Raw genomic sequence first — 24,921 nt, forward strand, 5'->3', positions numbered from 1 at the left:
AATAAGTATACCACAAAATTCATATCTCTCTCAGTGACTGTCATCCCAAAATGTCAGTACACGTGCCCACGCCATGCCGTATGGCTTTGTAAGGATCCAACATTTGGGGCTGGCAATGATGCAGCTTTCTACCTGTCCAGTGTTTCTTCAGTAATGAGGTCTGTACTTTGATGACTGTCATGGGTAAAAATGATGATCAAGTGTCATATTTGAGCAATAAACCCACACAAGCATCCACGCACATTGTGGCATTCGGATTCAACCTTTCGATCATTCCAGATGCACTTTCTCACCATCTGGCATGCCTGTTTGCGCCTAGCACTAATTTAGGGCCTGTCAAATATTTATGACACGTATTGCTCAATTTCAAGGATTTCACAAAAGGCAGACCATCACATCGGAGAGACGCTCTGGCATCCATCTCTGGAAGTATCTCACAAACAGAAATTATCAAGTCAGCAATTCATCCTCTGCTGAACTGCAACATCAAATGCCAAAGTGAAAAGAGAGAATAGAGCAAATATAAAAATAGCACAATGACTGCATATGAGGAGAAAACAATTCCAGCGGTTTGATTTGATCGATTTGATGTAGACTGGGAAAGTAGGGGTAGACAAACAGGATAGGATGGGAGAGGACAGAATGAGACAGGACAGGTGTCATTAGCCAGGAAGTGGCGTCCTGAAATCACCCCTGAGCAGAATTTGAGAAAAAAAGGAGAGTAACTTTGTGAATGTATTCTGTTTTCTCAACTAAGTTGTTCAGGATAGCTTTCCTTTTTTCTGTCTTCCAGATGAGGTTGCTTGGGATTTATTTTATTTCCTCCAAGGAGTTTCTGGAGAATGCATATGTGCTGGCCGTCTTGCTTTTCTTTGCATTGCTCCTGCAACGAACATTCCTCCAGGCGTCCTACTATGTGGCTATCGAGACTGGTATCAAGCTACGTGGGGCCATACAGGTACTTTGCCTGAAATTGAGTGATTTGCAAAAATGACTCATCAATCTTGTGGCTGTTATCTCCTCAGACCAAAATCTACAACAAGATCATGCGTTTGTGCACATCCAACATGTCCATGGGCGAGCTAACTGTCGCTCAGATCTGCAACCTGGTTGCCATAGATACCAACCAGCTCATGTGGTTCTTCTTCCTCTGTCCAAACTTGTGGGCTATGCCCGTACAGGTAGGAAACATGAAGGTCAAGGTCAAGTGCCGCATGTAATTTGTTGCTTTTCTTTTTACTATTTTTGTGTCAATGCAATGTCTATTTTCAATATATAGCTGCAATTTGGTGAAACGCAATGCTGTTTTTTTGTTGCTGCATTCCTACACAATTTTTTATCTGCAATGTAGAGTCTTTCTTCCGATCGTAGTCCACAACAGTCCCCATAAGAGGAAAAGCTACATTTTGCCCTTTCAAAGCTTAGAACATAGCAATTACTGTGCATTACTTATCTTACGCAAGCTCTACAGCTGCGTTCAATGTACGTGGATGAAAACCATGTTCCAACTCTCCCTTTGACCCTTAGTCTTCAATGTTCTATTATGGACTTATAATGAACAAGGTTCACTGAATAATTAACCGTTATAATTATGAAACATTCAAGTGACTTTAGCGATAAAGTGAATGATAATTATTCATACAAATCACAAGCCTCACATCATAATTTCAGTACAACTTTGTGAGGGGACCACTTTGTAGAAAATACAGGATATGTCATAAACAAGTAAAGCACATTCTTAATAGTATTGCAGTAAAGCAAGAGGAATAAAAATCAGCAAATAAAAGTCTGAAAGTTTACTATATATATTATAGATCATTTAAAGATTTGAAAACAAATAATCCTAGCGAAGGGACCCCGCAGTAGAAGTTATGTGCTCCCTCTTAAATGTTCCAGTCAAGGCTGATTCCAAAACAAAGCACACGACAGTAATCTCAGCCGAGATTTGACAAATGAATACTCGTAAAATGATCTGGGATTTGAATTAAAATTGAGGAAAAATGCTGGTAGCGTGTGGAGAGTTAGTATATTACCAGCCAATCTTGTGTCTCGGGCAGTAATGATGCTCGCCTCCTGGAAAGTTGTTATGAAAGGTGCTGCTTCTAATGAGTCACATTTGTCGCAACTGCTTTTGCCTGACTGGTGGACATTTTTCTGTGAAGGAGAAGGTGTGACTGTAACATCTTTGTGGATGTGTGAAGCCAAAGACAGGAGATAGCTGTAGTTCAACATGAAGGTGTTTGATTAGTTTCAAGTCAGTCTTCTCACATTCTAGTACACTCAACCCCCGAAAGATACCTTTACTGCAAAGAGGGAATGAAAAAGCACTTTTGTGAATTGCGGGATAAAAAATAGAGAATTACTGTGTTCAACTTAACCTGGTCCATTCTTTGATTTAAGAGGAGGACATGAAGAGCAATCATTAAAACAACATGTAAAGATGATAAAGTGTGTATTGGTCCGGACTGATCTCTATGAATATTTTATTGGTAACGGTTTCATTTTGTCTCGATTCTGAACTCCAAACTATATTTTTAATTTGATCATTCTCCCTCAAGGACAAATTCAACTCACTCACTCACTGCTGGATATTTCTGTTGCACACTACACAGAGAATCAAATCAGACAAACATGCGGGCGTGCAAGGAGAGATGTCAGAGTGAAAGCAGTCTGACATCTATCCAACAACTCGTTGCCACCTTCGATTTTATCCGCAGTTGGACTTAACGTGACCCTGCAGTTCCAACTACTGTGCTTTCAAGATTTTGAGCATCTTTTTGATTTCCCTCTTTGTCCTCCTTTGCTTACAGATTATAGTGGGAGTGATCCTCCTCTATTACCTCTTGGGAATCAGTGCCTTGATAGGAGCCACTGTCATTGCTGTGCTCGCGCCTGTTCAGTATTTTGTTGCCACAAAGCTGTCACAGACACAGAAGAGCACTCTGGTGAGTATTACAATTGGCAGGCTTCTATTTTTGTAGTCATGCCATAGAGATGGGCAAGTCAGAAGGTCGCTTGTGCTGTAAAATCGCTGACATATACATGATGTGTGCATTTGTCTAGCTTTTCACAGCTGTTTCGATTTCATTCATTCATTGACCCGAGGTGTTTGAGTTGACTCTTCCAGGTCATTACCCCCACTGCCTACTGCAGTTTTTCACTCCGTTAACGAGCTGTCACCCAGATAGTACCTGATAAATAGGGTTCGTCAACACTTACTTGTAGTCTAGGTAACAAAGTGACATCTTACCAATTAATGACGTGGATGTAATGACGGCTGTTAAGCATACACGTGTACAGTACTGAAAAAAAGTTGGGGGTGAAATTTCATGATGAACCGAAATTGAACTTTTACATTTGCAGGTGAGCTTAATTTGCCCTTTAAACTTTTCATGTCCAACTATTCAATGTTTCACTACGTTGCTGCTAGTTGAATGGATTTTTTTTTTTAAACAGTCCTACTCATCACGCTGTTCATATTTTGACATGAGATCAAGACAGCTAACAACAACACTTCTCAAAGTTTCAATCAAAATGTTCTCAAAGGGAAGTGGCCCCTAAAATCTGGATAACAGAGACTGGATGAGTCACAGAAATGCATAGACGTGAACGCCCTAAGAAATGTATTGCTATGTATTAGGTTTAGGAAAAAAAAATAAAAATGCTGAAACAATGAAAAATGGGATCATTCATTTTAGGAAATTTCACCTGATAGAAGAATATCCATAACATTTTGTGAGTATATCTTGCTCACATTGGTATAAAACACATGAATCTGTTCTCTCTATCTTCTCAGGAATATTCTAGCGAGCGCCTCAAGAAGACCAATGAATTGCTTCGAGGCATCAAATTACTTAAGCTATATGCATGGGAACGCATCTTCTGTGACAGTGTGGAGGAGACCAGGGGCAAGGAATTGACCAGCCTGCGGGCCTTTGCGCTTTACACTTCCATATCCAGTAAGATGACTTTAATACTGTCCTTTTAGAAATGATCCTCAAAGTGCCCCCAAAAATAGCTATCTGCAGTGATTGACTTTGAGAATGAACCAGTCCATTCAGTACATTTCCATGTTTGTTTTAGTCTAATCTAACATGGCGGTGGTTGTGTTCTGCAAAATTTCAAGTCCTGTGACACACAGCTTGAATGGTATCATTTTTATTTTTGGATTGGAATGGTGGGAGCGATAGAATGTGAAAGTATGGCAACAATACATCCAACAAGGACCCAGACAAAACAACTCAGACAATGTGATTTTTTGGATGTGCATTAAAGTAGCAGCCCATTTAAACAAGATAACCACACTGCATTACTCTTCAGTGTAAGCTGCTTGATATAAAATATATCATTTGTGTTCCAATGTGTTTTCCATATTATACAGTACCACATAAAAAAGGAAAAAAACTAAATCCAAATTCTCAAATTACAGTACTACATAAAAGAGAAAAAACCTTCAACTCAAATTCTCTCCATGACCAAGTGTCTATTTCTCTCTTTTTCTGTTGATTTTCAGTCTTCATGAATGCAGCTATTCCAATTGCAGCTGTCTTAACGGTGAGTCTGAAACAGTGGATCATGTGTCTTCTCCTTATTATGTGTGTGCACCTTGCTCATGCTCAGCTTGTGTAAAGCAAATGATTGGTGCCAAAGACTCTTAACACATAATTCTGCCTATCGTAATAGAAGGCCTTCATAGTTGTAGCGTGGTGACAATTTAATAAGGGCATGTCGTTCAAGAAGAAATGTGACCCTTCATTAAAATCCCTGTAAAGTGAAAATAAATGCCACGCTGCAGTGCAGAATCTTGGTAACAACACTGTAATGATTAAATGATGACTGAATGATTTTTTAAAAAATCAGCAAGTGGTCTCTGCACAGCGTGAACTGTCTGTCACGCTTGACATTTTCTCCTACCTTTGTTCCGTGCCACTCTAAAACGACTATAACATCGGATTATCTGAAAAAAAATGGTGTGATTTTGGAGTGTGGGAATAGCTAGATCACTGACAATATTTCACATTTATGCACAATAACCGCGGATGCAAAAAAAAGGCTGGCAAGTTCTTATATAGTAGGAGAAAGGCTCTCTTGCAGCCACTGTAGAAATGTTTGCGAGTCGTTCTGAACACTCTGGCATTTTGCAGACATTTGTTGTTCACGTACACATCTCGGAGGACGCTGCCCTGTCTCCAGCCGTGGCCTTCGCCTCCCTCTCCCTCTTTCACATCCTTGTCACGCCACTCTTCCTGCTCTCCAGTGTCGTGCGGTCCACTGTCAAAGCTCTTGTCAGGTGAGGAACTGAGAAATACATGCAAGATGTCGTTTAGAGCAGCAATATATATTGTGTTGACTGAGCTCAAGTGGGAAGCAACTAAGCAATTGTTGTAAAGAGTGCAGCATGTCAGAATGTGGAGGATTTGTGTGATTGGAGCAAATAAGAAAATGTCATTGAGTTCATCTGATAGGATGTGACCGTAATCATAAATCACACCGTGAGACTAAGGTTTTACTATTTTCAAACATCCCTTCGGTTATTCATTTTTTAATCTTTTTTTTTACCATTGCTTATAAAAAAATATTGCATCATTGGAACTTTATTACCCAAACAGATAATGGTTTTATTATGCAATGTGTGATAAGACTTTCCAGGCAATGGGGACAGAAATAATATCCCCACTGAATCCCTTAAAATGTCAATATTTGCACTATCATAAGAGTGGTTATAGTCTAGGGGCTGACAAGAATAGTTAAAAACTTGATTTTATGTATATTTATTTAAAGGTTTTTTGTTTTTTTTAAATAGTGGAACCTCGAATATATTGGTAGCGACTGAATGTCTAAATTTTTATAAAAATGTAAAAAAAACAAAAAACATTCTGACATCAGCCATTCTCGATACTTGTCATATATTACGCAGAAAAGAAAATCAGTATGTATGAATTCATTAACACTTTGATAAGAAAAAAGACAAATCATTACACAGTCACATTAAACTGGGAAATAATATCTATAGATGTATTTGTGACTTTTTATTGCTTCATTGGTTTTATTGGAAGCAACTCAACATTTGCTTGTTCTCTGTATGACCTGCAGTGTTCAAAAGCTCAGCGAGTTTTTCTCGAGTGATGAGATTGGAGATGAGCCGGAGCCTAGAACGACTTTGACCTCGGGCTCCAACAACCATAACCAAAATAGGTACCAGGCTTTGGTAAGTGCATGTAATTCAAGTCTCAAAATGACCCATGATTAATTTAAGATTTTTGTAGGATATGTCACTTGTATTGATTGCAATCTTTCATATTATAGCAATAAAATTGTTCATTAAAGTCGATAAATTGCAATCGCAAATTCAGTTAAAACCGTACCCTTTTGTATTTTCTTCATGATGGTATCAAGTGGGACATAGGTCCCCTTTTGCTGGATTCAACTAAGCTTCCCATCTTTTCTTTCAAACCATGTCTATCAAAGCCCCCCTTTTTGTCACCCGCTAAACCTTCATCTTCCTTTCCCTGTGTGTCTGACTTCCTGCAGCCCTTGAAAGTGGTGAACAGAAAGCGTCCCCCAAGAGACGACTGGAACAACTACAGATCACAAGGGGACCATGAGGGTGACGGACCCTCCCCGGTTGTGGACCAAGATGTTTGTATCAAGGTTAGACTTAATGAATTACTAGGCAGGTTGTTTATTTACTGCCCTCTGTGGGGGATTGTATTGATTGACCAGCTCATTTAATTCTCCATTCGAATGTGGATTACAATGGATTGTGACAGCTCTCTCCATTTATACAGCAAGTTACATTCCCCAGTTACAGCTGACTACTGGACATTATTCTTGATGTCCTGTCTCCTACTGGAGAACTCCTCCGTAAAATGCTGTTGTATTTCACTATTGTATGTGTGCTGCTCTCTTCAGATTTGCAGCGGTTATTTTACGTGGACGGACGGACCACCCACGCTAGCCAATGTGGACATTGTAGTTCCCTTTGGTATGAATCAAGAAGCTTGACTGTTTGTAAACTTCCTTTCTTCTTATTGCATGTGTTCATTGTTGTCCATTGCAGGCAAGCTGACCATGATTGTGGGCCAAGTGGGTTGTGGGAAATCGTCCTTACTGCTGGCGGCGCTGGGTGAGATGCAGCGAGTCTCAGGAACAGTCACATGGAATAGGTCAGTGATACGTTATTGATTCTCTGTAACAGCCCAATTCTCATCAAGTTTCAGAGTGGGAACTTACATTTTTTTTGATTGATTCACATTTCAAGTGCCAGAGTTGCAGTGAAATAAAAGAAACCGTGAAATTACGTGGTGATTGTGAAATTCAGTCCTGGCCAAAGGTGAATGATTGACTTTACTCTGGTCAATATCTTTGTTTCTTCTTCACATAGAAATCAGACTTTTTAGGCAATTGAAGTGGAGGACATAGTTTTCTTTGTGTGTCCTTGGGCAGCGTGTAATTGAGTTTCCATGGGAGGGTAATGTACTTTAAATTCAAATCAGATCCTGATTGTTAGGCATATAAAACATCAAGAAATTGACATGGCATATGCTGTGGAACCAAATCCCCCCCCCCCCCCCCCCCCTCCATTGAAGACTCTGTTGCCATCATGAAATCTTAATTTAATTAGCAAGTAACAAGGTAAAGTGAGATGCATCATAGACATGCATTCCACTTATTTATTCATTTATTTATTTATTTATTTATTTATTTATGCACATTTATTTCTATAATTCCTGTCTGACCACCATTCCAGGGCCTAAAGTCAGCGAGGATAAGCTTCAGCTTTCCCTACCAGACCGTAATAAAGACAGATTGTTATGTATAGCAAATTGTTGGACATTATATGCTTAGGTTCTTCTCACAAATTAAATATAATATTTCATAGAACATATTAGAAATGAAATCATTTATCATAGTGCTGCTTCTCCTAAAGTCTGGTAAACCTATACCAACAATTAAGATACTATCCTGTCTGCCTTTGCAAGCTTGAACAGACAGTATAGTGATGTCATCATAGACCAGGGATAGCAACTCTCTGACGCTCTATTTGTCAACAGTGTCCTCTTCTTGATCGACATAACGTCCTCGAGCAAAGCCCCCTCAATCCTTTACCGCGACGTCGGTTCTGTGTGTTCTGTCTTGTTTGTTGCCAAACTCATTCATCATGTGCAGCTATTTATACTCCTGAGTGATTCAGACAAGACATTAAGAGCCGCTTGTCTGCCATTTTTTTGTGTGCACTAGTTTTGTGCTCTAGTTTTGTGTGCATAGGTTTTTACAAATATTTTTGATTGGTTGTGTATCTGATTACGGAGGGATATAAAATATACGCGTTAAGAATCTATGAAAAACTAAAGCAGTTGCAAGGTCCAAGTTTCTCAGATTTCTTTTCAAATAGTTATGGCAGCTGACACCCCCAACAGACCCCCACCCCTCAAAACCCCGCACCCCCACCACTCCATTCATTGCCATTTCTCTCACCCCAAATTTGGCAAAGTGAGCTGAGCGTGTCCAGGCTATCTCATTCATTAAAGTGGGTGACTACCTCAGCATGCAGTTAAGAGACTCTAAAAGGATATGAAGAGCAAGGCTGTGACTCAGAACTCTAGCTGCTGCTGCTGCTGCTGTAATTAACAGCAAGAAACAAATAGTTGAACCTGCTATAAACTAATCAAGAGTTTCCCCTGAAGGCGTAAAATGTTGAGATTAGACTGAAAATGAAGAAAAAGTCTGACATATTGAGATAAAGTCTGTATGAGAGTTCTTAGTGAGGCCGGATACATCCTGAGCAAAATAGGGACAAGTGACCTCATATGTAAATGTGTTGAGTGGATTTAATCAGTGGATTAAGCAAGAGAGAAATAGTCCAGGATGCTCTAGTCAAGGAAGAAAGCAAATTTACCATCCCCTCATCCTGATGTCAAGATGAAATTAATCACATGTGCATTTGGATACAAGTGTCCTCCAAGCACCATCATGTGATTAGGTCACCCTTATGCACTTTCATTTTTAGTCACTTAAATAAATGCCGTATTTGGCATCCTAATTAACAAAAAAAAGAAAGAATGATTGAATGAATGAATAAAGAAATAAATGGCCCTCCTTCAACAATAACTTCATATTTATTGTTTTACATCTGAGTATGGGAGAACCTTTAGAATTGACTTTGCAGGTTAAGGTTTTAAATGTCTGTTCACATGTTCTCATATATCTGTGCGCCTGCCATTTAATATTAATGGTGACAGTTAATGCCCTTTAGTGCAATTTATTCATGACGGGTTGACACATCAAATCAGAATGCAAAGCACATTTTCTCTCATTTCTTGTCATGGCATCTAGTCAAATGACCTTTAGTGGAGAATGGAGATATTTACCCTTTCAAATCACGACTAGAAGTATAATTTGTCATTATACACATTACACTTGTGTGTGTGTGTGTGTGTGTGTGTGCGTTTGTGTGTGTTCCACACCATTGGTTCTTAAATGGACAAGCACATTTAAGTTCCTCACAGCGAGGTATACTAGCTGCCATTTCACAACGGCCATAAATCAGCAAGCACTGTCAGGCAGCGCTCAGCTGTGATCAGTCACCTTCTCTGAGCAAGTGGCAATTGGCCTAAAAATACATGCAGGCTTCAACTGATCCTGTGCAAAGCCCTAAACAACTCAGCAAGTATTTCTAATGGACTCTAAATGTGTTTGTGTGCGTTTCTATGGTGATATTCTACAATATTGTCTTCTCAGTGACTACAATATTTCCTCTGATTTTATTTGCAGTCTGCCCAATCTGGAGTCAGAGGGTGATGAAAGGTGAGTGCTGATACGGGGAAAAAAAAGCCCTCTTCCAAAGTAAATGTCCAAACCTTGCTTCCCTTGTAATATACCTCCACTGCTAATGGCACGACACATCATTGTTTGACAGTACATTTTAATAGTACAGAATAATCCAAGGCGGACTCGTGTATTATAAATATACTTTGGAGCTTTGCATGGATTTTTGAGATACAAGCATTTCTTAATTAATTTCTAAGGCCAACTAGGACCATAGGGATGAAAGCATGTATATATTTTTTTCTAAACCAATATAGGATTAAAGTATTCCATGAAGAATAATGCTTATCTATGTTTTGACTCATCCATGTGTTTTGTCCACTCTCTGCAGTCCCACAGATAGAGACACAGCTGGTGATGGTGACATCAGGTGAGCTCATTGAACATTTCCAAAGCGGTCTCCGTGGAGATCTGTCATCATTATCAGCACAGTCAAACAGTCAATTTCGTGCTTATCTCAGGAGTAAAGATAATAGATTCCCGCCCGCCGAGTCCCTACACTTTGAGCTGCACATCGACTTGACAAACACATCTCGCAATGGCCACTGGGTTTCCTTTTAATGGACATGAGTTCTGTTCATGCACCTTTTAGAGCTAAGCAGTCCCCCACAGATGGAAAAATGTTCTCACCTTTACCATGATGTTGATTTGATACCTTTGGTAGGAAGAGATGTGCCGTGGCGTACGCTTCTCAGAAGCCCTGGCTGTTGAACGCTTCCGTCACAGAGAACATCACATTTGAGATGCCAATGATTAAAACCAGGTAAGATGGGAAAACTGACTTTGAATGTGGACGTGATTGTGAGAACTACCACTGCACACTCAACTGGGAAAAAAAAAAAAAAAAAACACATTTCAGTGTTCTGTTAGTTTGGGGTAAAATTATTGCTTATTGTAACAAAGAGAATTATCAAGGCAAAGAAAATGGTGAATGAAATGAATATAAAAAAAAAAGAAATTCCGAAGTGAGAAAAAAAATGCTCCACTAATGACAAATATAAACGGAACCCTTTTAACTAGCCTCCTTGCACAGTTTTGACTGTGCTTTACTTTTACAACTAATGCACAAAATGAAAATACGTTAAGATTCCAATGCAACCAGTTTAGTTTGACTTCAATTGGATTAATGATGATGGCTCATCTCTTAAGATCGCAACTTAAAGGAGGCTTCATGTTGCAACAGCGCTAGAGGTGTTAAGTGAAATAGGCTAATGAAGTTACATTCTAAACCAACATAAAACCCGCTTTGAGACGTGTACTCCATATTAGGCCACGATACTAATTGGGTGTTTTGATTGAAATGATCGACTGTAATCAGTCCAGAAGGCCATTAAGAGATTATAAAAGTGCTTGTTGTAGTCACAATGTTATGTTAATGTGAGCAGATGCTTTGAGACCTGCATGGTAAACAACATTCATTATCGGTCTTGCTCATGGCCTTTGTAAAAGGCCACATGCTTTAAAAGTCTGATAATGACTTACTTTGCTTGGATGTAATGATCCATTTTCAAAAGCTGCTTCTAATGGACTCATACGCATGTTTGCTGGAGTGATTTGTGATGACAGATAAACTCCAGTTTGCATTTGATCACCAACCACTTTTTCTCTTTTACGCTGTTTCATGGCCACAGTCGGTTTATTTTTCTATCGCTATTGTAAATATCTTGATTCGGTGTTGAATCCAAACAACTCTCTTGAGTTTCTAGTTCAGTATTGATGAATCAGTGTCTACCAATCGAAGGATACCAATCGAGTCCTTGTCAGAATTTGATTTGTGTTGATGTTCACTAGATACAAGGCTGTCATCGACGCCTGCTCTCTTCAGCCTGACATCGACATCCTTCCACAGGGCGATCAGACCGAAATCGGGGAGAGGGTGAGTAACACGCACCACAATTCATTTGAATTACTCTATGGGCCATTTTATTGCCTCATCTGGTCATCGCTCATCTGACTGGGGCTTACTACAATGCACATTGTGGCAACATTTGTCCCCATTAGTGCACTGTTGGAATTTAATTCTGCTTTGAGCAGGAAGTTGGATCGATGGTTTGTTGCTCGTGTTGTGTTTCTTCATACATGGTATGGGGTGGACTTACCCAAGAGACATTTAATGGTGTTATTTGTTCCTGTCTGTGACTGAAGCTGATAGCATCTCATCTCTCGTTAACCCGCTCGCCTCTGTTGCAGGGCATCATTCTATCGGGAGGGCAGAAGCAGCGTATCAGCGTGGCCAGAGCCTTGTATCAGCAGACTAATGTTGTCTTTCTGGTAAGTTCTACCACTGATTCAAAAACTGGATGAGACAGAAATGATCCCCTCAGAATAGATCTAAGTAAGAAAAGGTTCACATTTGTGAATGATAAGGTCCAGGTTACAGGTGGTAGGCTCTCCTTCCAAAACGTTTGTTCAACCGATCCTCAACTGTAAGACTTTAAAATGGCGAATCAACTTTAGCCCTTGTACATTGATTTTTATCGATGACTTAGTTGTGGCAGGTCAATGCTGCCCACCAATGTAGGATATTCCTTGAATTTGTCATGCTTTGAAATGTCTTTTTACAGGACGACCCATTCTCTGCCTTAGACATTCACTTGAGTGACCATCTCATGCAAGACGGTATCCTCAAACTGCTGAGAGAGGAGAAGAGAACCGTGGTGCTGGTCACACACAAATTACAGTATCTGCTGCATGCCGACTGGGTGAGAGCTTTATCTATTGTATGTACGTGATTGAACAGTTTTAGTTATACAACGATGCCTGCCTTTTAGATTATTGCCATGAAAGATGGCACCATACAGACGGAAGGTACACTTAAGGACATCCAGAGGTCTGAACCTGAATTATTTGAGCAATGGAAGACGCTGATGCACAGACAGGATCAGGAGTTTGAGACGGTAATCAATGAGCGGCCATTTGTAGTGCAATTTAATCCTCAATTGATTTGAATTGATGTTGCTATGCTTTGCTTGTGCTTATTGAAACTAATACTGCTACATTTTATTGCTTTGTCTAATGAATTTTACATCGGCTGTATTTGCATAATGGGCAAAAGCATTGGTGTCTTTTGTATTTTGGGGAGACCATATTTTTTTTTCATCTCCTTGCTACAGGAGACAGTGGCATCGAGCATGACAGATATGGAGAGGAAAAACTTGCGGAGAGCAATGTACTCGAGAGAGGCTGCTAAGACTGAAGAGGATGAGGAAGGTGAGAGGTCAAAGCACGAATGCCAAATAGCGATTACATATGGACATAATTACAAAAAGGTCTTTAAGCTTAATTGCAGTTGTCTGAGTGTGTTTTTTTTCCTGACTGCTTCACCTATTCTATTGTGCTGTGGCTCCCTGCTCCATTGTGCCCCACTCGCTGACTCAACCTTACTGTCCTCTACGCTAGATCACATGACCAGACTATCCTAATAGCCTTGAGACAAACCTGCTAGACACTGTTTGAGTCTTATTGACCCACGGCTGTAGCCTACCCTAATCACCTTGACATTGACAAATCAGGGTGTCTATGTGATGATTGCGATGTGTTGTAGTGGCTGTGCTCTTTATCTGTCTTCTGCGTTTTTTTCCCGTGTGCTGGAGACACCCTTGGGGGGACTTGTGCCATGGCTCCAGCACCAGTTTGTGATCTCTTTTTCAATCCAACAGGTGTGGCCAGAAAGCATGATTCGCCAACGCTAACAAATGAAAGCAAAATCTGCTTGAAAATCACAACTATGTCCACTTTTTAGAGCCCAGTCCTCCATCTTGTGTACGATTACATCCTTGGAGCTTGCTTTCCAAAAGCCTGTGTGCATGGAGTGAGGCAATAATAGTAAATGTGAACCATTTTAGTCCCGCTTCTTGTCGACACTCACGAACAGCTTCATGCTCCCTGACCTGCCCTGCCCTGCCGCATGGTGTGTGCAAATGTAGACTTTCAGCAGGTGTTAATGTCAGTCACTCACTCGCAGTTGGTGTATGCTCTTTTGCTTCTGCAAAACATTGCATTCATGGGAATGAGCCTCTGCCTACGACTCCGACCTTTGCCAAGGTTTCAGTTTTTACAACTGTTATATATATAACAAATATTATGCACACCTTATTTACTATCTATTTTACACTTATGGTTTTTGTCTTCACTTCCTGAAATGATGTGATTCTTATTGAGCCAATTTGGTTGCAGGGTTGATGTCCTTCACATTATTGCCGTAGTTACCAACATCGTAACTAGGCATTCGTATGTACCTGATTTAATATTCCTTCAAACCAAAAACAAAGAAAGAAATATTTATACATATATATATATTGTCTTTTTTGTTGAATGCTTTTTTGAGAAAACTTATTAGAGAACCAGAAATTAAGATCTGAAGAATGTGTCCGATAGAGTTTAGGGAGTAGAGTATCTCGACAATGATTTGCAGTAGCAGAGCCCAGCTAAATAAAGACATTAGGTTCATTGGAGGTAAGAGAAATGTGGTGCTCTTTTCATAAGTAACAGCCTTTCAGTGAACTCGTCCCTTTCTTGTCTCTAGAAGAATCTGTGGAGAGTGATGATGACGACAACCTGTCGCAGGTAATGCGTCAACGAGCCACCATACCCTGGCACTCCTGTGGCACCTACCTGTCCTCGGCCGGGATCCTCCTTCTTACCCTGCTCCTCCTGTCACAGCTCCTAAAACACACCCTTATGGTGTCCATTGACTACTGGCTGGCACACTGGACGTCACACGTCATCACGGCCAAGTCGGACGCCACAGCACGCAACTGTACACTTGTTCAGGTGGGGAAGACAAGTGTTTTCTTTCAATATTGTGAAAGTGAGAGATGTCAGTTGAATTTTTCCAGGTAGAGCACACAATAGCTACCGCTGAATCAAAATCAAAATGCCTGAATGTGACACTGCTAGATGCATTATTGCAAAGCTTAACTTACAAATTGGAATAGACGGCCCATACATTGCTTTCCTATGGCAGCAATAAACTTAAATTTGTACGGAAGTCACAAAGCGTAACCTATAATTTTGCAGGAGCTCAATCCTTTTGGATTATATATATATCCAAAAACGTAAAAACAAATGCTTGACTGCTTGCTTTACATTCACGTCACTCTTTGCTTTCACTGCGAACTGTCGTTCTTATCAATGCCTCTTTAAAGTGTGGGCTGCAGCAAAATTACATAACCAAGTAGGCACTAATCTGTGAATCGTGTCGAGTCGCACTGGCCTAAAGCTCTAGCACAACCACTAACTGCCAGCTCCAGCTGGAGTGTTTTTTTAACAAGCCCTGAAGCGACCACACGCCGGCCATTAGAACAGCAGAAAGAACGCACTGATGAATAGCAAAGTTTGGAGACATTTGAGTGAAAAATAAATGACCTGTGGGACTCATTATTCTTTCAAGTGAAAACTATTACAACTTACTGCAAGGCTAAAAGAGCTGGTTAGTTTTTTTATTTGGAGTGTAACTTCTACCAGACAAACACACATTGTCATAAAAAGAAAAACAACATCATGAATATTCGAACATGACGGTTGACCTGATACAGTCACATTATCGCATGACATTTGCTTTAGGTCAGCCAGATCGGGTATCAGTATTTATTTAGAGGTGTAAATATATGCATACATCATGCGCAAGCGTATTTTGTATGTGTATGCCAGATAAAATTTCCATGGGTCATGTGGACTCTGAAAGACACCTCACCCTATTCCCTTTAATATTTGGTCCACTCAAACACACTTCTTATTGTCTCAAGTAGACGATAAACTGCGCTCGATGCCTAAGGATGCTTGAATAAACTTCAGCCATCTCTGCCAAGTTGATCTAAACTCACAGCCAAGTCCTGTTTCAGCTGTCAAATATAATTGCTTGGCTACTACTGTCTCCGTCTTTTCTTTGTGGTGTTGTACGGCTGCCAGACTGCTTACTGAACTTCGCATTGACAAAGTGACAATCAAGGAACTGTTTGGTGTTCCTCGTGTGATTCATGTAGTGAGCAGCTACTGGATTATCAATCTTGGAAACGAGTCAATCCAGAGTAAGTGCTGATTTATGCAGATTTGTCCATTCGGTGCTTTGGAAAAATCCATTGTAGAAGAGAATTATTTTTTTAATTGAACAAGTTATAATAGCTTTAGCTAAATGTTTTCACATGATAAGATAGTGAGCTGTTTTTGAGTCTGTTTACACAAACCTTCCCTTTGGCTGTTTGCTCTGTTGTTGAGTTTTTGCTTGGAAGATTTTCTGCATTCAAATATAAATTGACTACATTGCTTGGCTCCAGTGTGCCACATTACTTATCGACTTCTAATTTGCATAGTGGTATAACTTCTAACCTGGCGTGCAAATCACAATGACTTTGTTTACATGCAGTCAATCAATATTCAGGTTAACTAATTCCCACCGAGATGGAAATCATTATACAATTTCTGCCACGAGCTGCTAATCAATTTCATATTGAGACATTAATAAGTGTAAAATTGTATATCTTCATTAGACTGTGAATGAAATTGGGCCTATCTGAAAGTCTGAAAATGATCGAGTGCTGTACATATACTCTGTTTATGTGTAAAATGTTAGGATGACTCCAAGTTACTCTACTTTGGTTGCATCAGTATTATGGAATCTAAAACTAAAAACAGTCTTCAATTGTTGTTACAGGATTGCGGCTTCAGTCACTCGTGGTATCTTTCGGTGTTCAGCGTGTTGTGCTGCCTCGGCATCATGTTGTGTTTGACCTCCTCTGTGGCTGTGGAGTGGACCGGCCTAAATGTGGCCAAGAAGCTCCATCAGAACTTACTGAACAAGATCACCCTGGCCCCCATGAGGTACATATCATTGTTGATGCTGATGTGTTAAAGAGATGTTTGTATTAAGAGCAGACAACACACTTAAGGGCAGGCTTTTTTTCGCCCCATTACTCTAAGCACCATCTGCTTTCCTTCCACAAAGCCCAGAGACATTTGTTACATTGACAGACTGTTGCACATGTCGTGTGTAGACACACGTACACAAGCACATGCACACACACACACATTTAAAATACAATAACACGTGCTTGCATCTCACGTTAAACCTCAACCACTTAGCTGAGGTCCGAAGCTAAAACACAATAAGATCAAGAGGTCCTGGATTTGAGTCTTCCTCCATAGTTAGCGCCCAAATTCCAAAAAGATGCAAGTCACGCTCATTGAAGACTCCAAATTGACTTTTCTTTTTTTTTTTTTTTTACAGGTTGTTTGAGACCACACCACTTGGCAACATCCTCAACCGCTTCTCCACAGACACAAACACGATCGACCAGCACATCCCCACCACCCTGGAGTGTCTTTCTCGCTCCACTTTGCTCTGTGTGTCCGCCCTGGGGGTCATTTCCTACGTCACCCCCGTGTTTCTCATCGCCCTCCTGCCGCTGGCTGTCACTTGCTATTTCATCCAGAAATACTTCCGTGTGGCTTCCAGGTGAGATTGACAGAGCCGAGGCATGTGGGTGGGTGTTTACGCAAGACGCATGATGACACCAAAGTTCTTTGGACCTACATAGCATCCGTTCCATTGTTTGAATTGATCAAAAGAGGAATTGTTGCCTCATTAACTATTATGATGAAGGTGTGATGTGAGTGAAGTCTTTTATTGACTTCATTCTGGACAAATGTATTGGGACGTTTTGAGAGTTGTCACAAGTGTCCCAATTAGCCTCATTTTGCCAAACTTTGCTTAGGAATCTGGTTTTTTTCAACTCTTTTGCAAAGGGACCTGCAGCAGCTAGAGGACAGCACCCAACTGCCTCTGCTCTCCCACTTCTCTGAGACAGTGGAGGGTCTCACCACCATCAGGGCCCTCAGGTGAGCGCACAAGCTTCTTGAATGGGCTCATGCAATTATATCAGGAATATTCTGGTTTCATTGTACTTAGCAAGATCTCTTCTGGTTAAATTACAACAAGAAACACGTTTTCTTATCCTTCAGGTACGAGCCCAGGTTCAGACAGAGGTTACTTCAGTTCATAGACGCCAACAACATCGCCTCGCTTTTTCTCACAGCAGCCAATCGGTGGCTGGAGGTCCGCATGGTAATGACTTATTTGTATTTGTCCTGGTCTTGTTGGCTCTCGCTGTTAGGATTACAAAAAGTCTAGTCTTCGTCCATCTCACATTTACGACATGCAGCCTGGATATGATGTTTTATTTTGGGGTTGCTCCTAGTGGAAATTACTTAGTTTATAGATCCCTGGACAAATCCGGAACTTTTATTGGCGTGTGTTTGTCAGGGAAATAAGCAGTCATCCCTTTTTATTTTTAATATGCGCTGCAGCACATTTCTCTAATGACTTTATCTGCCTGTAGGAATATATCGGGACCTGTGTGGTGTTGGTAGCAGCTGTGTCTTCCATTACAAATTCGCTCAACGATGGGCTGCCTCCCGGACTAGTGGGGCTGGGCCTCACCTATGCGCTCATGGTGAGACTATCTGTTGTTTGGATGATGGCTAAAGATGTTCTCCTAAGACAGTAAACGTGTTGTCGCATCCCAAAATGGAGCCGCAGATTCAATGCAAAAATGTAGGAGTCGATATCGGAGCAATCTTCTGAAATGAGTGGTATTTCATGCATAGATTATTCATGATTATGTCATGTATTTGTTGTGCTATTTAAATGAAAAAATATATTACATTTTTAATGCACTCCATGGTCATTGAAGCATCATCACCTTTTTTGTATCAGGTGTCCAACTACCTGAACTGGATGGTGCGTAACCTGGCAGACATGGAAGTACAGCTTGGATCAGTCAAGAGAATTAACGGCCTCCTCAAAACGGAACCCGAGAATTACGAGGGTCTGCTCAGTGAGTTGTCCCTTTAATTAGAAAACATTAGCAGTTCTATACCACTGAAAACATTGAATCTGTCATTTAAACTTGTCTCTAAGTACGTGTTGTGGTTGCCAGGCCTGTCTCAGGTCCCAGAAGGCTGGCCCCAACGTGGCGAGATCCAGATCCAGAATCTGAGCGTCCGTTACGATGCCACCCTCAAGCCTGTGCTCAAAAACGTCCACGCGCACATCAACCCTGGACAGAAGGTAAGAAGGCTTTTGGCGAGAAGAAAAAGGCTTCTCGCCTAAAAAGCCATTTAGGCTGAGTCGGCGTAAATGGTGACGTCGTTTTGCAGGTGGGGATCTGCGGCAGGACAGGCAGCGGCAAATCATCTTTCTCCCTGGCCTTCTTCCGCATGGTGGACATGTTTGAAGGTTGGCACTCTCAAATCATCACGTTTGATGCAGAGCTTAATAATATACTTAATATGAATCATTTCTTTCCTTTGACAGGGAGAATTGTGATCGATGACATTGATATTGCTAAGCTGCCCCTGCAGACGTTGAGGTCCCGTCTGTCCATCATCCTGCAAGATCCGATCCTCTTCAGCGGCACCATTCGGTATGAAGAACAACAAGCGACTGTTTTACCTGCAAATGTTTTTGTCAGGTCACATTAGATCCGGTGACACTTGAAATAGAGAGACGAGATCAAAGACCCTTTGTATGTTATTTTTAGACAACCGCCTGTACCAGCTTTCAAGAATAGATTTTTGGAACCTTTGTGGTTGAGCATGATCTGGTCCAGGGAGTAGTCTAACTTCCTTGTATTGGTAGAAGGTTCACCTTGGAAGTCATTGAAATAGAACTCATCTAATCCCAAATTTACAGTTAAGAGGTCCCGACTTTGAATCTCAGATCAGGTTTGTGTATTTCCCTTTCTCCGGCTTCCTTCCACATTCCCAAAATAATGACGTTTCCAAATGTGGAAATGCGAGTTATGTTCATATTGAATTTTTTTGGTCTTGTTATGTTGATAAGCTACGAACATTCTTTTCAATCGAATGTAAACATTTCATAATCCAGTGTGCTTTTTACAGACGTCCATTTAATAATTAATGTACGGTGTCCGTTATGCTTTAGTTTCACCTATTGTGTATGTTTGTGTTCGTGTATAGGTTCAACCTGGATCCAGAAATGAAGGCCACGGATGAGATGCTTTGGGAAGCTTTGGAGATAGCTCAGCTGAAGCCTGTTGTTAAGTCACTTCCAGGAGGACTGGGTGAGTTTATACTTGGATCTATTTTAGTGTGTGTACAGACATAAATGCAACACTGTTGTGACCTTGTCATGCCAGAAACAATAGAATCAAAGGTCAGGTTGTTTCCAGGCATCCTCCATTGCACATCTGCTGTATCACAATACATGAGCATCAATATTTCATATAGCCTGCAGATGCTTTTGATACACAGTGCCTGTTCTCAGGTGGCACTCTCATATTCAGATCACATCTAATAGTAGACTTCACCTTCATCTGACTTCTCTCGATGAACGTGATGAGTGCCTGGTATGCTTACGACTTTATTTAGCTCCTCCTGGCTCGCTGGTTATCGCTCTGTACTTAAATGTTCTCTTGTAAGTGTCTGTCATGACCGAAGCGGTCAAGGTGATTATTCAGCATCGTTTGACGCTCACCTCACTCACTCCACAATGACAGCCTATCATTCGTCTGTCTGTCTGTCTGTCTGTCTGTAGGTGTGAAGGTTGTTTGTCTTCACGTGCCCTGTGCTTGGTTGGCCAACCAAGGAGCATTATTATTATTATTATTATTTTGTGTTGGTCGTATGAGATTTGATTTGGAACGTTGTTTCCAGATGCCAACGTGACAGAGGGGGGAGAGAACTTCAGTCAGGGTCAACGTCAGCTCTTCTGCTTGGCAAGAGCTTTTGTGAGGAAGAGCAGCATCCTCATTATGGATGAAGCCACGGCATCCATCGACATGGCAACGGTCAGTTTGTGCTTGTGGTGACAGTGTTTCTACAGAGAAGATGGTGACTGGGAGGTCACAGTGATATTCTGTCTTTATGCTAACTATAAAAAAGAAAACAAGGAAAAGGAGCTTGCGGCAACATCTTAGTAGGTGATTCACATACAAAGAAAATTTCTTCTGCAGGAGGACAGAATAGAAAGAGTGCAAATAAGAGCCTGAGGGCTGGTGCGGGCAGTCGGCTGTTGCTTACTCAAGAGCATCTCCTGAATGCTGGTTGACAAAAAGTGACATTTGTGGTCACAATAACAATAGTGATGCCCTCGAGGAGACAACACTGATCTTTTAACTTCATTCACCCAATTCAAACTCAATAATTCAATTCCATTGGAACCAAAAGGGGTTGAAAAAAGCTTGACACAGTGTGAGGTTTCATTTATTTGTTTATTTATCTATTTGTTTTAAATAATTACTGATTTTCTAAAAGCACTACATGGTGGCACTATATCATCACAGTGAATTCAGCTAAACTCATTTGATGGCAAGCAGAAGCTTGGCAGATAGTGAACAATTCTTCAAAAAGATTTAAAATGCTCATAAGCATTCCAAGCTTACTGCAAAAGTAACATAAAACAAAGTGAATTATATGATGAAAAGAACCACGTAAATAAAATTAGGAACGTTTCTTTCATTGAATGCTAACAAACAACGCAAAACATCATAGATAGGCTAACAAATATCATGTGTGTTGTAGTTTATAATGTTTTCCAAACCAATGGTGAAATAATACATATAGAAAGATAAAATAACAGTACTCACATATTCTTTATCATTTTAAAGAAATTACTATTATGTATGCTGCAACTGCTGGAGTCAATTCTATGTCTGTGTCACACTGCTCCCATGTGGCCAGCAGGAACTCAAAAGTTGGTCTGGAACCGATTAATAGCTTTTCCATTAAATTCAGAGAGGAAAGATGATTTGAGATACGTAGACGTAGTTACGAGCACTATCTAAGAAACCATTGACTGATGAAAATTAACTTCTTTTTTACATGACTTACAACCAAGTTGTTTTCCTGCCCCCATAGGAGAGCATCTTGCAGAAAGTGGTGATGACTGCCTTTGCTGACAGAACAGTGGTTATAATAGCAGTAAGTGCACACGCAGCAGTGTATAATTACCACTCCCCCCCCCCCCACACACACACACACACTCTCACTCACTCTCCCCAAACATGTTTGTTTCTTAAGTGGTCCCTCTCTTCTGTGCCGCACAGCATCGCGTTCACACCATCCTGAATGCCGACCTAGTGATTGTGATGAAGCGGGGGATCATCCTGGAGTACGATGAACCCCAGGTCCTGCTGGGAAAGGAGGAGAGTGTCTTTGCCTCCTTCGTGCAAGCAGACAAGTAGCACAAGAAAAAGAGAACATGTCAAACAAAGGAAGACATTCAAAGTGCAATTGATCCATGGAATATTTACCTTTATTTTTTATTCATACTGTATTATATTTGTAAATAACATTGTGAAATGATTGCTAATAAAATATATATTATCATTGAAATAAAATATATATTATCACTGAGGCTAATGAGGTGCTCTTGACTCAGTGATCTACATTGACACTGCCAGTAACCCATATTCAAATTCTCATGGGTGTCACAAGATCCTGCAGGAGCCATGACTGACTTGAGAATGCTATAAGGTGCCCGAAATAGCCACGGCATGACGATCTATGCCAATCACAACTTACTCTTCCTAAAACACCAACTCCGAAAACATTTGGTACATCAACTTCCTTCATTCCTTCCCTTTGTTTAATTTCACTTTCTTCTTCCAAACTACTTTTCATCCTTTCTTTTCCCTTAATTTTTTGCCCTTGCTTTATTTTTATTATGCGGTAGCTTCCTTCCTACCTTCATGTATTTTTCCATCCTCTCTTGATTATTTTCCTCATTTTTGTCCATTCATTCCTTTCTTTTTCCTTCCTTTCTAAAGACAGCTTTAATCAAATCCATACAGCAGTGATTATAACTTTTTATATTCTGAGTTATGAATATTGCTCATGGTTGTCTTGTTTTTACTCCAGTTAAATTTATATTGTGGTGTCTCCTCTAGTTCTAGTAAGTTCTAAATTGAATAAGTATCAATTGAGTTCTAGTAAATAGCTGGATGCTAAAACATTTTGGAGGCTTTAAATACAAAACAATCAAATTAATAATTGTTTTCAAGACGTTTGCTACTGTCCCCCTTTGTGCATTCTCATTCCCAGGAAGGGCATGACAGAGATTGCGGAGGGAGGGTCTCCTCAATACCCACCCCCACCTCGTGCTATCGAGCAGGAGCGTCAGCACAAAAGCAAAGTGCATTACGGAAATTGACCGGCAACAATAAAAACTATTGGAGACAGTTGCGTCTAATCCGTGTGAATGCGCACTGAATTTCTCACAATGCCGTGTGCGCCTGCTGCGCTGGTGAGGTGGTGTTATTATTATTATTATTTTTTTGATGATGGTGGTGCACTCTGAGTGACGGTGGCAGCTGAGGACGAAGGAGAGGAATCTCCACATGGGACGTCAAGCCACTGACAGGGGGGCAACGTGAAGAGAGCGCATAGCTGGGACGAACATGAAGGCTGTGGCCGAGCGAAAAAGCTGACAGAAAGCTGCAAAGCTATACGAAAAAAACCCAACACGATTTTATTTGTTCCTGCCTTTGGGGGCGTAATGCGTGAGAGCCATGTTGTCCAGAAAAGGCCTCATTCCGGAGGACTACTTGCTGACACGCTTGGCCGAGGATGTCCAGCAACCCAAGTTCAAATCGAAAACGAGGAAAGCCCGCTTCGTGGCCAAGAACGGCACCTGCAATGTGGCGCACACCAACATCCGCGAGCAGGGCCGCTTCCTACAAGACGTCTTCACCACTTTGGTGGACATGAAATGGCTCCACACGCTCATCATCTTCACCATGTCGTTCCTGTGCAGCTGGCTTCTTTTCGGGATGGTCTGGTGGCTCATCGCCTTCGCGCACGGCGACCTGGACCGGCAGGCGGCCGACTTCGTGCCGTGCGTCACGGAAATTCGCTCCTTTTCGTCCGCCTTCCTCTTCTCCATCGAGGTGCAGGTGACCATCGGCTTCGGGGCGAGGATGGTGACGGAGGAGTGCTTGTCTGCCATCATCGTGCTTATCATGCAGAACATCGTGGGGCTGGTTATCAACGCCATCTTGCTCGGGTGCATCTTCATGAAGACCGCGCAGGCGCGCCGGCGCGCCGAGACGCTCATTTTCAGCAAGCACGCCGTCATCTCCGTGCGTAACAACAAACTTTGCTTCATGGTCCGCATCGGTGACCTGAGGAAGAGCATGATCATCAGCGCCACAGTGCGGATGCAGGTAGTAAAGAGAAGCACCACCGAGGAGGGCGAGGTGATGCCCCTGGATCAGATCGACATCAACATGGATACCGCGGTGGGCACTAACGGGGTCTTCCTGGTGTCCCCGCTCATCATCAGCCACGTAATCGACAAGGCCAGCCCGCTGTACGCCATGTCTGCGGCGGACCTGCTGCACAACGACGTGGAGATCATCGTGGTCCTGGAAGGCGTGGTGGAGACCACCGGCATCACTACGCAGGCCAGGACCTCGTACGTGTCCGAGGAGATCCTATGGGGGCAGCGATTCGTGCCCACCGTGTCTGAGGAGGACGGCATGTACGCGGTAGACTACTCCAAGTTCGGCAATACGCAGAAGGTGCCCACGCCGTGCTGCAGCGCCAAGAAACTGGACGAGGTGGGAGGCATCGCGAGGTTTAAACTTACCGAGGGCGTCACCTTGCGGCCGTCGGTGAGAAGGCGGCGGGGAGCCTCCATAGCCCGGCGCTCCAGGTTGGACAGTCGATGAAAACGTGCTTTCTCTAACCGAATACGTCATTGTGGACGACGAGAATGCACTCGTGTGCTATCGCTACAGTTCCAGACAATTCAACGTGATTTGCAGAGCACAGCTAGTATCTCCATTTTGGGAACCAGTCCTAATTTACTTGACGACAGAATGGCCCTTCTCCTTTGTGTCCGCAAATTTCAATCGGGGATGGCTTTGACATGTTATTGAGTGTAGTGCCCATTTCTAAAACGTGTTTACTTTTTTTTTTTTAGCATATCAGTTTTTGAGATATTTTCTTTTTTTTCTGTTTTTAAGTTTGACCTACAAAAGTTGTATTTTACACTACCCAAAAGTGTTGGAATGGCAAGCGCAATTATTTCTTTTTTGTTATCCAGTATACTGAAGACTTGGGTTTATGATA

At 41.5% G+C, this 24,921-nt stretch overlaps 2 protein-coding genes across 4 annotated transcripts in view; both read left to right on the plus strand.

Moving 5' to 3' along the window:
• The window catches only part of abcc8 (ATP-binding cassette, sub-family C (CFTR/MRP), member 8), a 32,330-nt gene extending 10,150 nt beyond the window's left edge, over nucleotides 1-22,180 (plus strand). For 2 of the 3 annotated variants that reach the window (XM_085914542.1, XM_085914544.1), the window contains 32 exons: nucleotides 794-958; nucleotides 1,026-1,181; nucleotides 2,811-2,945; nucleotides 3,797-3,959; nucleotides 4,514-4,554; nucleotides 5,145-5,290; nucleotides 6,094-6,208; nucleotides 6,532-6,651; nucleotides 6,913-6,985; nucleotides 7,061-7,166; nucleotides 9,775-9,807; nucleotides 10,160-10,198; nucleotides 10,493-10,591; nucleotides 11,620-11,704; nucleotides 12,019-12,099; nucleotides 12,393-12,530; nucleotides 12,600-12,725; nucleotides 12,942-13,038; nucleotides 14,354-14,601; nucleotides 16,481-16,647; nucleotides 17,054-17,281; nucleotides 17,572-17,664; nucleotides 17,788-17,890; nucleotides 18,165-18,278; nucleotides 18,542-18,662; nucleotides 18,765-18,895; nucleotides 18,985-19,063; nucleotides 19,142-19,250; nucleotides 19,807-19,910; nucleotides 20,503-20,636; nucleotides 21,706-21,768; nucleotides 21,894-22,180. In XM_085914542.1, the coding sequence (XP_085770668.1) occupies nucleotides 794-958; nucleotides 1,026-1,181; nucleotides 2,811-2,945; nucleotides 3,797-3,959; nucleotides 4,514-4,554; nucleotides 5,145-5,290; nucleotides 6,094-6,208; nucleotides 6,532-6,651; nucleotides 6,913-6,985; nucleotides 7,061-7,166; nucleotides 9,775-9,807; nucleotides 10,160-10,198; nucleotides 10,493-10,591; nucleotides 11,620-11,704; nucleotides 12,019-12,099; nucleotides 12,393-12,530; nucleotides 12,600-12,725; nucleotides 12,942-13,038; nucleotides 14,354-14,601; nucleotides 16,481-16,647; nucleotides 17,054-17,281; nucleotides 17,572-17,664; nucleotides 17,788-17,890; nucleotides 18,165-18,278; nucleotides 18,542-18,662; nucleotides 18,765-18,895; nucleotides 18,985-19,063; nucleotides 19,142-19,250; nucleotides 19,807-19,910; nucleotides 20,503-20,636; nucleotides 21,706-21,768; nucleotides 21,894-22,031 (3,750 nt within the window). In that variant the 3' untranslated portion in view covers nucleotides 22,032-22,180. The remainder of the gene's footprint in view (nucleotides 1-793; nucleotides 959-1,025; nucleotides 1,182-2,810; nucleotides 2,946-3,796; nucleotides 3,960-4,513; nucleotides 4,555-5,144; nucleotides 5,291-6,093; nucleotides 6,209-6,531; nucleotides 6,652-6,912; nucleotides 6,986-7,060; nucleotides 7,167-9,774; nucleotides 9,808-10,159; nucleotides 10,199-10,492; nucleotides 10,592-11,619; nucleotides 11,705-12,018; nucleotides 12,100-12,392; nucleotides 12,531-12,599; nucleotides 12,726-12,941; nucleotides 13,039-14,353; nucleotides 14,602-16,480; nucleotides 16,648-17,053; nucleotides 17,282-17,571; nucleotides 17,665-17,787; nucleotides 17,891-18,164; nucleotides 18,279-18,541; nucleotides 18,663-18,764; nucleotides 18,896-18,984; nucleotides 19,064-19,141; nucleotides 19,251-19,806; nucleotides 19,911-20,502; nucleotides 20,637-21,705; nucleotides 21,769-21,893) is intronic. The other variant, XM_085914543.1, reaches the window with a different exon arrangement.
• Nucleotides 22,181-23,354: 1,174 nt separating this feature from the next.
• Nucleotides 23,355-24,518, plus strand: kcnj11 (potassium inwardly rectifying channel subfamily J member 11). The gene has a single exon (XM_085914546.1). It carries the CDS (start codon nucleotides 23,358-23,360, stop codon nucleotides 24,516-24,518), a length of 1,161 nt encoding a protein of 386 aa, XP_085770672.1. The 5' UTR covers nucleotides 23,355-23,357.
• The last annotated feature ends 403 nt before the right edge of the window (nucleotides 24,519-24,921 follow it).

The sequence above is a fragment of the Syngnathus leptorhynchus genome, chromosome 6 (genome assembly GCF_054491065.1).
Source record: "Syngnathus leptorhynchus isolate UIUO chromosome 6, UIUO_Slep, whole genome shotgun sequence".
NCBI classification, from domain to species: domain Eukaryota; kingdom Metazoa; phylum Chordata; class Actinopteri; order Syngnathiformes; family Syngnathidae; genus Syngnathus; species Syngnathus leptorhynchus.

Excerpts from the sequence above, each read along its gene's own strand:
- kcnj11 (XM_085914546.1), top strand. The coding sequence starts at position 23,358 with ATGTTGTCCAGAAAAGGCCTCATTCCGGAGGACTACTTGCTGACACGC.